The 14,065-nt window shown below is 38.0% G+C and overlaps 1 protein-coding gene across 3 annotated transcripts in view; it reads right to left on the reverse strand.

Moving 5' to 3' along the window:
* Positions 1-5,949: 5,949 nt before the first annotated feature.
* The window catches only part of RAB31 (RAB31, member RAS oncogene family), a 101,569-nt gene continuing 93,453 nt past the window's right edge, over positions 5,950-14,065 (reverse strand). For all 3 annotated transcript variants that reach the window (XM_005282655.5, XM_065582037.1, XM_065582036.1), the window contains one exon: positions 5,950-10,123. In XM_005282655.5, the coding sequence (XP_005282712.1) occupies positions 10,026-10,123 (98 nt within the window). In that variant the 3' untranslated portion in view covers positions 5,950-10,025. The remainder of the gene's footprint in view (positions 10,124-14,065) is intronic.

Consider the following 14,065-nt stretch of genomic DNA (forward strand, 5'->3'; position numbering starts at 1 on the left):
CCCTGTTGGCCATTGTACTATTTACGTACCATTGCTTGGTTTTCCTTGGCTACTATGTTTTACCATTAAACCATTCCCTCCATAAACTTATCTAACTTAATCTTAAAACCAGACAGGTCCATCACCCCCACCGTTTCCCTCGGAAGGCCGTTCCAATATTTCACCCCTCTGATGGTCAGAAACCTTCGTCTAATTTCAAGCCTGAAGTGATTAGGCAACAAAATGGCAAATGAAATTTAATGTGGATAAATGTAAAGTAATGCACATTGGAAAAAATAACCCCAACTATACATACAATATGATGGGGGCTAATTTAGCTACAACTAATCAGGAAAGAGATCTTGGAGTCATCGTGAATAGTTCTCTGAAGATGTCCACGCAGTATGCAGCAGCAGTCAAAAAAGCAAACAGGATGTTAGGAATCATTAAAAAAGGGATAGAGAATAAGACGGAGAATATCTTATTGTCCTTATATAAATCCATGGTACACCCACATCTTGAATACTACGTACAGATGTGGTGTCCTCGTCTCAAAAAAGATATACTGGCATTAGAAAAGGTTCAGAGAAGGGCAACTAAAATGATTAGGGGTTTGGAACGGGTCCCATATGAGGAGAGATTAAAGAGGCTAGGACTTTTCAGCTTGGAAAAGAGGAGACTAAGGGGGGATATGATAGAGTTATCTAAAATCATGAGTGGTGTGGAGAAAGTGAATAAGGAAAAGTTACTTACTTGTTCCCATAATATAAGAACTAGGGGCCACCAAATGAAATTAATGGGCAGCAGGTTTAAAACAAATAAAAGGAAGTTCTTCACACAGCGCACAGTCAACCTGTGGAACTCCTTGCCTGAGGAGGTTGTGAAGGCTAGGACTATAACAGGGTTTAAAAGAGAACTAGATAAATTCATGGAGGTTAAGTCCATTAATGGCTATCAGCCAGGATGGGTAAGGAATGGTGTCCCTAGCCTCTGTTTGTCAGAGGGTGGAGATGGATGGGAGGAGAGAGATCACTTGATCATTACCTGTTAGATTCACTCCCTCCGGGACACCTGGCATTGGTCACTGTTGGTAGACAGGGTACTGGGCTGGATGGACCTTTGGTCTGACCAGTATGGCCATTCTTATATTCTGTCTGTTTTCCCCCATAGAAAATAAAAGATGCCCCCAAAGAAGCCTTCAGGAGCCCAGTATAGAAAGCACTATTTAATACTGGTCCACCCAATGTTGGTGCACAGTTCAATTACTTGTTAGTACATTTCAGTTATTCTTAAAATTAAAAACTTTCTATAAGCTTAGAGGAAATTTTTTTTATTTGCTTATATATGGCATGAATAAATACAGATTTACAGATCCTAGTGTGCAAATTTAGAGTCTTATTTGACAGGGATAAATCATACATGCAAATTGTGCATCAAAGTCATGAAATGGTCTACAAATGCAATAAAAAATAAGGTATTCAAATATTTAACAAATGGAGGGGGGGTATCAAAGATGCTCCTCATCTGAGGCGCCAGTTGGTTCTAGGGCTGGCCCTGGCTTGGACATAGTTGAGAATCAGGGTCAAGGGAGTTATGCCGTACCTCCAGGTATCTTAGCACTGCTCTGAACATTTCTGGATCTGGCCCCTTAGACTTACTAGTAACTAGATCAGTTTCTGGGCAAAACAGTCATGGTAATAAACATTTTGATAAAAATGTGCCTGTTTTAAATGTTCTAAAAGTTCCATAAATGGCAAAATTTGGAAGAATTAAAAAAAAAAAGTGACAAATTTTCATATAGCACATTTTCTATTATGTGAATGTTTGTGAAATCAAAAAAGCCACTTTTGCCTAAATAATGCTTTTCACTTACTTAGCACTTTTACAGCCAGGATTTAATTATGCCTCGCAGTACCATGTAGGAGGTGAGAAAATCTCCAGTGTAAGGCAGGTTGAATTTGGAAATCTTTGCTTCCTGAAATGGCCTAAATAAGCGTTTCCTCTTGTGTGCTCTGGCAAGGCTTTACAAAAAAGTAAGTCATCTCCAACAGAGCTGGCAGAAACAGACTGCACAAACTCTAGATCCTGTGAAGCACCAATGACATTAGCTGACTCATCAAGCAGATTTGCTAAGTACAGTAGTCACTTTTGCTGAGTTTTGAAAGCCATTGCCCTCAGATATCCTCATCCATATCTCTGACATGATGTGAAATAATGTCAGTTGACAAAGGTTCTGTTTCCAATATGGTAGCTGCTTCAGGCCCTATAATTTTTTTAAACCATGCCTATCGCACAGGGAAGGATGCAATTTTCTGCATTAGCATGCACTTTTCACTGTTCTGTGCTTCGAATAGATACCAGATAAATGCATGAAGGACATACATGCTGACACCGATAGACTCAAGTCTTTTTGATTTTACAAAGCATCCGATATCCCCTAAAAAAAAAAAAATCCTCCAATTTATTTTTCAGTGATGGCCATTTCGCTACTTTTAAGCCTTTATACCCTCAGTAGCCTGCACTTCAGAATACACTGCATGCTGTGGTTTCAAATCAGTCAGTGCAAATCCATTTGGCACTTATCTGTCAGGCTTTTATCCATTTGTTTTTTTATCATTTCAACTTTGAATTTCCCTCTCTTTTTTGCCCCAAATTTTACATTTTGCACAACACCCCTGCATTCCCTCCACATCCCCTGCTCCAAGGGACTGCCACACACAGCACAGGAAGCCTTCTACAGCATCACCGTTTCTTTCTTCTTCTGCAGGTCAACACTTTGCAAGTGCAAGGGTTTTCTTTTAGCAAGTGACTCTTCCAATTTTGTCCTGCTTCCATGCAAAGCATTCCCTCTCCAGGAATTCCACCAAAAAAATCAAAACTTTGGCATTTTGAAACAAAATAACAAAACATTTCTCAAGCATTATTAACAAAAAACACTTCAGTAGGTTATGTCCTGCTGATGTTAGGAAACTAATGTGTCTGCTGAGAGCCCTTTTTCTGGACTCAAACAAAACTGGAGCATTTTGAGTTCACCTATCCACCTCACGGGGAAACCTTAACATTCCTTTTTATATTCAAAATGGTCACAAAACCACGTCATCTTCCTTTAAGAAATGTCTCGTACACTACTGAGGAATTTTTGCCACAGATAGACTTATTATGTTTTAAGTTTCAAAGACTCCAACACAGGAAGATGTGTTGGTTTAGATGGCCACATAATATCCACATTTCCGCCTTCAGAGAGGAAGTGCCCTCTCAGAACAAAGAATAATCACTGCAGCAGCAAAACCTAGGAGGCTAATGGAGTCTCTAAAAGGAATGTTGCCAGGAACATATTGCACATTGCAAAGAATATCTAGCACAATAGAAATTAAGCCTTTACTGTGAATGTATGTCTTTCTTGGGGTTTACAGCAGATCCTTAGCATTCATTTAATGTTTTTTGTGGTACATATTTACATTGTAAATTAATTATGAATGTTGGCAGGGATTACATTTGTGATATTCAGAAATAATTCTAGGCTTGCTGATGACTTGATTTCTACGGAGCCAGCAGACTGGGAAAGGATTTCGAAATGCACCATGTCACCCATGTTGCGATCATTGCTCTTTCACTCAGATACCCAATGTGTGTTTGTCAGCAAAATACTTACACGCTGAAGATCACAAGTGTAGACTTTTAATTGTACAAGTTGTTTCCACCTAAATTTCACCATATTTAAAACAGCAAAGCAGGAATTTTGACATAAACTCATTCATTCATTAATTTCCAGAGACAAAAATTACTAAAAACAAAACGTTATGCGATTCCAACCCTACCTCAAAAATCAGGTTGCTTGGACAAGCAGAATATACCTATTTTCCCCAACCCTGAACATTTAGGCATCAAAGTTGTAACTTAGCTCTGCCAATGAGTCTGCCACAAACTCCCACAAAATTGGAGGGAATCAAGGAGCTCCTACAAAAATGTCCCCCTCTTAGTATGTAATCAATCCTGTGTGGCAGGAGTGCTGTACTTGAAGAGAAGAAGAAGAGTGTGGAAGTGGAGAGTCTACTAATTTATTTTCCCATTTAAACAAATCATTTTACCATAACCAAGGGGGCAACACCACTGGGCAAATAATCTTACAACTAAGTGCACTTCACTGGAAACATATTTTTTCCCTATAATATACAACAGAGTATACTCATAGTATAGCACAGTGTTTGGCGTGTGCTGTTGGAAATGAGCGGTGGGGCACAGACCTTTTAGGGCAGCTGGTGTATCCTTGCTCAGAAAACTAGTCTGGTACTTTTCAAAAGAAAAACATCCTTCTCTAAATCACCTTTATGAGCCTCAGGGATAAAAGTAATCCCTGGCCAGAGGCGTGTTAGCAATATTCAGAGAAGGAAAATCCATCAAAAACTGCCAAATCACCTCAACACTTTTTTTAATTTGGCAGCAGTAACTGACCAAGGAGCTTCCACAAATCCCTCCAGCGTATTACCCTACTGGTCTACCCTTGGACATTGTATTAGACCATGTGTTAACAAACATGATGTTAAACACAATTTAGCATTAAGGAAGACTAGGACTGCTGCGTTTCAAATCTTGTCAGTTGGCTATGGTTAATCCTTAATAATTACTCCTTATTACCAAAGAACAAAAATACACCCATACCCTATCATTGTCGTTATAATGTATTACTATTCATAAAACGAGTGATTCCGAGTACTGGCTGAAACACACAGTACTGACAGGCACAGTTTGGAAAGGTACAGAGCCAACGTACTGAGCCAAACAGCGTGGTAGATTTGCAGAATCAAGAGAGTAGAAATATGAACACTTTTGCAATATGAAAAATACTTAATATGGAGAGAACATTTGAATTCAGCTTTTCAGCATTAAAAAACTAGTATATTGACAACTGTATATCCTTTTTGACTCTCACACCCTTTGTTGCCTGCCCACTAATAACATGGTTTCCAGTAAAGAATTTAATTTTTGTAGTGAAAGACAATGTCCAAATAAGGAATCAAGTCATCACTGGTCCAGAAGTTTAATAATTTACCTAAACAAAAGCAGATCTTAGTAATGATCAAGAACACGGCTATGCGCAAATATATTATTAAAACTGAGTCCTTACGAACTCACCTGCATTAAATATTAGAGGCATTTATACAACTACTTTTAGCCATTTTACCCTTCCACTAACGTTTTAATGCTTTTAAGAAGATTACACAGTCAAGGAGAAAATAAACATAGCCAAGGAGAAAACTATGCCTGATGCTGAGCTTAAGGTTTGCCTTTCAGGGGTATGCACGTTTCACAACCTGGTGGCAGCCTCAACAGTTTAACAGATAAGACTGAGGGGGTGGAGGTCTGAAGTAAACACAGAGTATTTCATCAGACTTATTGTTCTGATCTCTTACGAGGTCATAGCTATGAGCAGAATGACACTCCTTGCAAAAGGAGATTGAAGCTGTAGTACTTTTGAAGTACGAAATGTCTTCAAACACATAGGGGATAAAATCTGTAATGTTCAAATGGAAATATGTTTTTTTTTTAAGTTAGTAAACTTCACAAACAAGTGTAGGGTCCCAGATCATCAAAGTCCTAGAATACAGGACTGTAATAATGTAAAGTACTACTGGTATATGCATCAAAACTACCTAACTAGAATTAGCTAAAACATCCTGACTAGAATGCAATGAACCTTATGTCAAATCTATGATATATTTATATATTGATTGATGGATGGATGGATGGACTGTAGGGCGCTCCCGTCCTCCACGCCGCCGCCCCCTACAGGGCAGCTGGAGCGGCATAACAAACAAACAAACAAAAAGCGGCCGTGCCGCCCTAGGATTGGGCAGAATGCTGCCTCGAACAATCTGCTACCCCAAGCATCAGCTTGCTCGGCTGGTGCCTGGAGTTGGCCCTGTCTGTGACTTTTTTGTTTCTGCTATTGAACCCAGAGATGTTTCAAAATCAGAAGTATTTAAAATATTTATTAGTATTAATCACTGAAGGTTAAATAAAAACAAAACTACGTTTTAGGCAAAAATCTTATTAGATGTTATACAATTAATGTGTAAACAGAAGATAAAGTATTAACAGATTGCAGCATCCCATACATGCAGCGAGTGGGTCCAGCCCAGTCAAAGCCCTTACATAAACAAAAAGAGTGATAGTACTTAGCGCACAACTTTACACTGACATTTGGTCACTGGATCTGGTTTAAATAATTAAGGGTAGGATAGTAACATATATAATCAAGGTCTGATTACGAATCAGAGCGCTTTCATGTACAAGCTATCTAGTCATGATAATTACCACGTACACTGGAGAGCAACATAAAATCGGGAAATAATGATAGGTAGTTTTTGTTATTAAATAATGCAGACCTATGTTACGATGCAGCACTTCAAACTGACCTGTTCTACCACGAATAAACATAATCAGCTAATTAATCTTGTTTTTGAGGGTATGACTTTTGTACCTACTGGTGCCAGTTAATGGATCATAACTGGTTCTCCAGATTTCCTTGTCCTGCGTGGCAAACTTATATTCAGTAATATGCCATTTAATGCTTTAAAATGGCAAGTCAACAATGTACCTACATATATCTCCCTCTTATTGCTACCTTCTATCTTCAACCTTAAATTCAGAAAGGTGAAATGATCACTAATGAAATACATACTTACAGAATACAATATGCCGTATATGTGAACCAGATATAGCAGTGAAAAAAGTACTATGTGTCACTATAACAAAATATAAAACTATCTTTATATATCTACACATACACACAGCATATATGGAAACTATTCCTTAATACAATTTTTCTAAAGTACTGTAAGTAATTCATGACATACCAGAAAACATGCCACCTGCAACTGGATGGTCACAGTCTTGAGCTACGGTGCATACAAAAATTCCATATAACATATTCAAATTGCAGCTTATGCTTTAGCCCAGCTACTGGCTATCCTGCTGAAACCAATCTCTTGACAAGTCCAGTCTAGCTGGCTCACACAGAAGTGCTGCATTATTATTAGAGCAGATTAGTGATAGATTCAGATCTTCTGTATAGTAGCTTTTTTTGTTTTTAAACCAGCCAATTTTTTAAACAACAGTTGGTCAGAATTATAGTTGGTGTTGAGACTCATTGCTCTGAGTTAATTTTTGGTATTCTGTAATTTTTCCAAGTATTTAAAAAGAACGGCAACATTTCACAAACAAAAAGGGCAACCACAAAAAGCTAACATCAGGATTTATCGAACACATACGCTCCTAAACCAAGCCATAACCTCATTCCAAAATACAGAATAAAGCAACATTTCAAGACTGAAAAAACACTGGCTGTGAGGAATAACAGTTGGAAGCTACTCTTGCATCCAAAAAACCATAGGTACACTGTATACTACAGTGACCTGTTATTCTCTCATCTCTGCCTTCATACTGAAACTGACCACAGCCCAAATTCTGAAACAGTATTCATTCAAAACTTTTATTGACTTAACAGTTTTGACTGAATAAAAACAGAATAAGGACTTTAGGATTTGGCCCCCTGAAATGTAAAAATATCTAATGTAAACCTATTTTGGAAATACTAGAATTTTGCAAGTCTGTATCAGCCAGAAAGCTGTCTCTACAATTTCTAATTTCAAACTATTTAACATAAGAAGACTCAGATCTGTTTCTGATCCACATATAACTCAATGCTAGCTGTGAAAGCTGGTTACGCACTTTAATACAAAATCTACATCACACAGATTGGCATCGTTTGCCAGTTCTTATTTAAATCTGAGATTACAAGGCAACTGCAGAAATACCTGAAGCTTGCAGCCATCTTGAGCAGATTTTAATGGGTTTGAGATGTGAAAATGAAGTTGGCCACATTTAGGTTTATGAAAACAAGTTAAAAATCAGTTTTATGCATGACTAATATAGCACAAAATCTATAAACATTTTATTAAAAAATGAACACTTGTAAATAGCCTTGCCATCTTTCCCTAACACGTAGCTAGCTGTAGACTCTGCCTTTTTATGCTTAGTAAGCGGAGCTGCCTGTAGCAAGATGAACATTAGTCCCTTAAGTAATATTAATTTGTGTTGTTGATCAGTTCAGTATTTCTTTAGCCCAGTAAATAAGTTAGCACTACAATGACTAAGGACCTGATCCAAGTCCCACTGAAGTCAATGGAAAGCTTCCCATTGACTTCAATCAGGTTTCGATCAAGCCCTAAATAATCAATACTATCCTACCACCACATTAACTCGGTAGCAGAGCCAAGCTTTAAGCAGTGGTGGAACTAAGGAGTCACTAGTGGTGCTACTTTCAATTATTCCCGTTGGCTTTAAAAGGTGGCACACATACACCTAAAAGCTACTTCGGGGTAGCAGTCACTTGCCCTCCCCCAGACTATCTCTGCCACTGCATTGACTCACAACAAAACAGTAAGAATCTGTTTTTCTTTATAAGTATGTAGGTCCAGCTACATCCTGCTGGTAAATGATATATATTCTCTCTCCTTAGTTGGAAATAATTTTTCTCTTGTGTTTACTTTTCAAATAACTCCTCCACTGTTGTATAACAAATGTGCTAAAAGGTCAAATGTTTCTAACAAGCAAAAATGTATCATGATGTAGGATGAATTTGGCTTTTGATTTCATAATTTAAATTTCTTACTCTGCTTTAGCTCATCATTAAATTTAGTGGAGAAGAGAAAAAAATAATTTATCTACTCTATCAATCACAGAACCAAAACTTTACAGATGGAACAGACCAACAGTTTTAGGTCATCTAGTCCATAACTCCAAAGACTGGATTTTTCTCTGCACTGTGTTTTCTTGTGCTTTGTTTAATCTAGTTTTAAATGTCTCAAGCAATGAGTGTTCCATACCACTCCAAAACACCTGGGGAGACAATTCCACAATTGAACACACTGCGCCTTTAGAAAAATCTACATAATTTCTTTTCTTAATTTCATGCCCATGACCTCAGACTATACCGTACTCCCTTATACCACTTTAGCAGCAGGTGGCAGGATTCATCCATTGACAGAACCCTAGAGGGAGACAAGAATGGATTTTTGCTGACTCATTGTGGCAGGTGTGACTCCATCTTGGAAATAAGGGAGGTGGGATGCCTCTTTGGGCAGAGGGCATGGTGGCTTAGCAGTGAAGTATCTGCAGGAAATCGTAGCAACAGACAGGCTTAGGTTGGTGTTTGCATTTTGTTGCTATTTGTTATTAATAAGGCCTAAGTCCTGGAAAGTGAGTACATTTTGACTAAATGTACTGGGTGGGGTGTAGATTCTTTCTGGACCAGAATGGGAGCTCCATCTGCTTACAACCACCCTAAACAATTCCTCTTCCTCCGTGGAAATTTCATCCTTCAGGTACATGCAGATAGCGGAAAGTATGTCTCTCAGTTGACATTTCGCCAGGCTATCCATCACATGTTGGGCCAAATTCTGTCCTGATTCACAACTTGTAAAAACTGGGCTCTCTCTCTCTCATGTAGGATCCATTTTTCTAGTTCCCGACTTCAATCCATTTCTTGATGATGGTTGATCAAATTATCTGACAAAACTACAGCTCTAGAAAAGTCACAGAAAAGGAGCCTGGCTAAAAGCAAAGGCAGAGAGGTATGCAGCCCAAAGTTCCGGTTTTAAATTATATGCACTATATTGCTTAAGATTAATTTAAAACACATTGAGTCCACTCCGATGTAAGAGGAGAGATTTTACAGCAAATCTAAAGTTTCTATGTAAAGAGCCATTTTATTTAAAAAAAAAATAACAGTCATTGGTTTAAACAGAGAATTGGAGTAATTTGACTCAGGAATTTTGGCAGGATTCTGGGAGGATTTTCCATCTAGGTTTTGCAAAATCCTTTCTGCTTATGATCCCTGCATTTTTATTGACACACAGTATTGAAATTATTGCTTTCAAGGCAAGGTGCCATGCCACTGAGGTTGTGAAGCCCTTTGCTCAGTGAATAAGCAAATGGCATTTTATTTTATTTTTTTCAAGTAAATCAAAACAGGCCATTTTGGGTCAACAGCACCGTCTAGTGGTCTGTGTAGTCTGCTTTCCAAGTTTGATTGCTCCATTGTTGCCATTTTCATGAGAGTCCAAGGGTGGAATTTGTCGACCTGAAATATATGAAGAAAATACTGAATTCAATATTCTGCTGTAGCAAAACACACAGAGATATTAGTAAAGAATTACTTAGTTTGCACTAAAACTATGTAAGTCAGATTTGAATGTGAAACAACTGTTTTCCATGTAGCTTGTACTTTGTTTCTCTAGTTTATAATTTGGTAAGTAAAAGGAGGCTTTGTCCCATTTTTAAAAATATATACTTATTGTCAATTGGTGACATTTAGAACATAAGAACATAAGAACAGCCATACTGGGTCAGACTAAAGGTCCATCTAGCCCAGTATCCTGTCTTCTGACAGTGGCCAATGCCAGATGCCCCAGAGGGAATGAACAGAACAGGTAATCATCAAGTGATCCATCCCATCGCCCATTCCCAGCTTCTGGCAAACAGAGGCTAGGGATACCATCCCTGCCCATCCTGGCTAATGGCCATTGATGGTCCTATCTTCCATGAATTTATCTAGTTCTTTTTTCAACTGTGTTATAGTCTTGGCCTTCACAACATCCTCTGGCAAGGAGTTCCACAGGTTGACTGTGGGTTGTGTGAAAAAATACTTCCTTTTGTTTGTTTTAAACCTGCTGCCTATTAATTTCACGTAGTGGCCCCTAATTCTTGTGTTATGAGAAGGAGTAAATAACACTTCCTTATTTACTTTCTTCACACCAGTCATGATTTTATAGACCTCTATCATATTCCCCCTTAGTCGTCTCTTTTCCAAGCTGCAAAGTCTGTCTTCTATATCTCTCCTCAAATAGCAGCCATTCCATACCCCTAATAATTTTTGTTGCCCTTTTCTGAACCTTTTCAAGTCCAATATATCTTTTTTGAGATGGGGCAACCACATCTGCACGCAATATTCAAGATGTGGGCGTACCATGCATTTATATAGAGGCAAGCATTTGTAACACTGAAATTGTTAAACATTTACTTCAATGAGGAAAGATATTTTATTAATAACTTGTAAGACTATTAAAAGGCACAGGTTCTGTTATCTCTCCCACTTGAACACAAATGGTCCTAGTTTAGCAAGAGTTTAAATCATCTACGTTTTCAGTGCATACGTTTATTGTACCCCAGAGCTCTCCAAAGCACAAAAGCATTGTAAACAAGCAAACATGAACCATAAATGGAAAGGTGAAACAAAACCATTCTTTTAATTGAATCCCTCCCTCTGTTTCTTGGTCCCCTCAGCTCCCCAGCAGATGGTTTTGCTTGTCTAATAAGCCCAGGCTCCCAATTCTTATTTAAACTTATTTGAATTTAACAACAACAACAAAAGTTTCAGCCCTAACTGGGGTTCTAATGCAAGGCAAGGGCCTGCTGCTTTAGGTCTCCCTGTATGCTGCTTTAATTCTGCTATCACTTCTGTTTCATCGACCAGATACATACGGGTGACACAGAATATGCCCATTAAATATGCTGCAACTAACAAGCCTGGTCATTCAATGCAGGCATATCAGGAGTGACTCGTGTGAAAACTAGAGTCTAGAATTAGGGAAAGTAAGAACCTGCTGGCTCTCATGGTAGCAGGTAAGAATGTTACATGAATGAGTTTGGCCAGTGTATGGTGGCACTGAGGATGGTATTCCAGGTGTTATAAAAAGAAGAACTTAATATTTGAAAAAGGTTTCCCAAGAGGGAGATGATGACGACCTTTTGGAAACATGGAGAAAAACTAATGTACTGAGTTCATGATGTTTCTAAAGTATTTGAACTTGGTTCCAGTTGACTCTGGAGCCCTGCCAGTTTTTCTGGGAGCCTAATCCAGTTAAGAATGTTGGAATGTGTAAACTTAATTTCCATAATATACCATTAAGCAAATGTTTTCTCAATGTTTGGATCTTTGAACAGCAAGTTTGAAGGAGAGTGTAGATGTGCAAGTTCATTTAGAGACTGTTTCAGAAATCCACTGTAAACATTTTATTATGTTAGTTCTAACTATTTTTCAGCCCAAGCTTCACAGTACTAGTGAATTTAAAACTGTGAGTATTCTGAACTATCACAACCAATAAGAAGCCATTGGAGGAGACTGTTGCAGGCTTCACCAAAGTCAGCAATTATTTTGTCCGGTTCAGAATAGGACACAATACTCCAAGCTGTGAATTGCCTTTATTTTATTATTGGATTTTCATACCAATATAAAATACAATAACAATTAGAAATAATACCAAAAAAAATTCTCTACATATGCTGCGATTGGTGCTGTAATAAATTAAAGTGCAATAAGTAGAGTAACTTTATGGAGATTGTATGTTGTTGTTGTTCTGTTAATTCAACAAAAGGTAACAAAGTTTCAAACTCCTTTTCAGTCTTGTGGTTTTGATTCTTTTTGGTATGCAACTTTTCTCATCATCATTATTGCCAAGATTTTGTTAAATCAAGATGATAATGTTGAACTAAATATTTTTAATCTTATATAGAAACTTGCCTCTGCTCAAGGGACTCCTAGGATCTGATTGAGTTATCACGAGTAACAACGTTGAAGTCAATTGAGTTACACTAGTATAAAATTCAATGTAATGAGATAGAATCAATCTCACAATGTGAGCAACAAACTGAGGTCAGTCTCTTCTAGTATTCAGGGTATGGAGCAACAGTGTTCATCTGTGAAAACGTCTCTCCATTATAAAATAGATGAGCTGGAGAATATGATTAGAGTCTGAAATCTGTTTGGCTGCCTTTAGAGAGAAAATAAGATATTTGGTAATCTCATAGCAGAGGCAGTAACACATAAAGAATGTTTTAGAGAGCTGGCAAAAAGATCCAGATGATTAGTAGGGGAAAGATGAGCCTTAGCTTCAAATCCAAGTCAGTGGTGACCTCAAGTTTTAACTATATGAAAGATTTTTGGTGGTCTCCGTTCATTTCTTAACAGGCATAGTGTCCATATCACAAAACCCCAATTAAATCTAGTTGGCATACACTAAGAAGGATCAGCAGAGAAATCAAGAACTGAATTGGTTTACAGAATAAATTACTCTCTCATCTGTTTAGATTGCCCCTCCAGAACAGGGGTGTGAAGCACATTACATGTGTTGGGAAGCCTAAATTGATGCCATCTATGCTATAGATGTTCTGTAGATAATGTTAAGAGAGCTATGTTCTGGACTATCACTCTAGTCACAATGGACAAATACATTCACTGAAACAGTTTTTAAAAATGACTAATTACCATCAAACCAGGACTTCCCTGCTTGGTAATTTCTGTTCACAATATACCATCAGAAGAGATGGAACTGTTCTGTTCCTTAAACAGAAATATTAATCCAGACCACAGACCTGGTCTCCTCTCCAGATTTCATAGAGAAGAATACATATTACCATGATGTAACCAGTTGGCTGGAGCAAATAGATATAATGCATTAGGAGTCCAGATGAAACGTACAGGTTCACAGAGAAGAAGAAATATAAATGCATTTGTCCAAGAACTCTTTGAGTTGGAACTGGAGAAATCTGGAACTCTTGTGTGCTTCTACTGGAGTGATCCAATCAACCTTAGCTTTTCTGTAGTTCACATCACTGCCATTTCTAAGTGCTGTGCTTTAAAAGTAGGTTTTGTCATTTTAATTACTGGAATATTTGGTTTATCTTTGCTAGTGTTTAGAGGATTTTTTATATGTGGAGAAGAAGTACAGATAAAAATGCCTTCATACAAACAGCTTTATTTCATTTTTTATTTTATACACTCAGGCTGGTTTATAAACATGCACTTCTAGACACTGACGCATGAGTCTTGAGATCCTCAAGTGGGCACGGCTTGGTGCATGAAAAACTGAGGCAAACAAAGATAGTTCAGGAGCTGGAATGTTGACACAGTCAAGTCTCTGATGTGTAACTCCTCAGTTTGGCAAAGAGGAAGCATCAAATCAACTGTATTCCACTCTCAAGTGTGCTTGAATTGGGCTGGGACTGCCCAGAATGACAGTCCAGG

The sequence above is a fragment of the Chrysemys picta genome, chromosome 2, assembly GCF_011386835.1.
Source record: "Chrysemys picta bellii isolate R12L10 chromosome 2, ASM1138683v2, whole genome shotgun sequence".
Taxonomy (NCBI): Eukaryota; Metazoa; Chordata; order Testudines; family Emydidae; genus Chrysemys; species Chrysemys picta.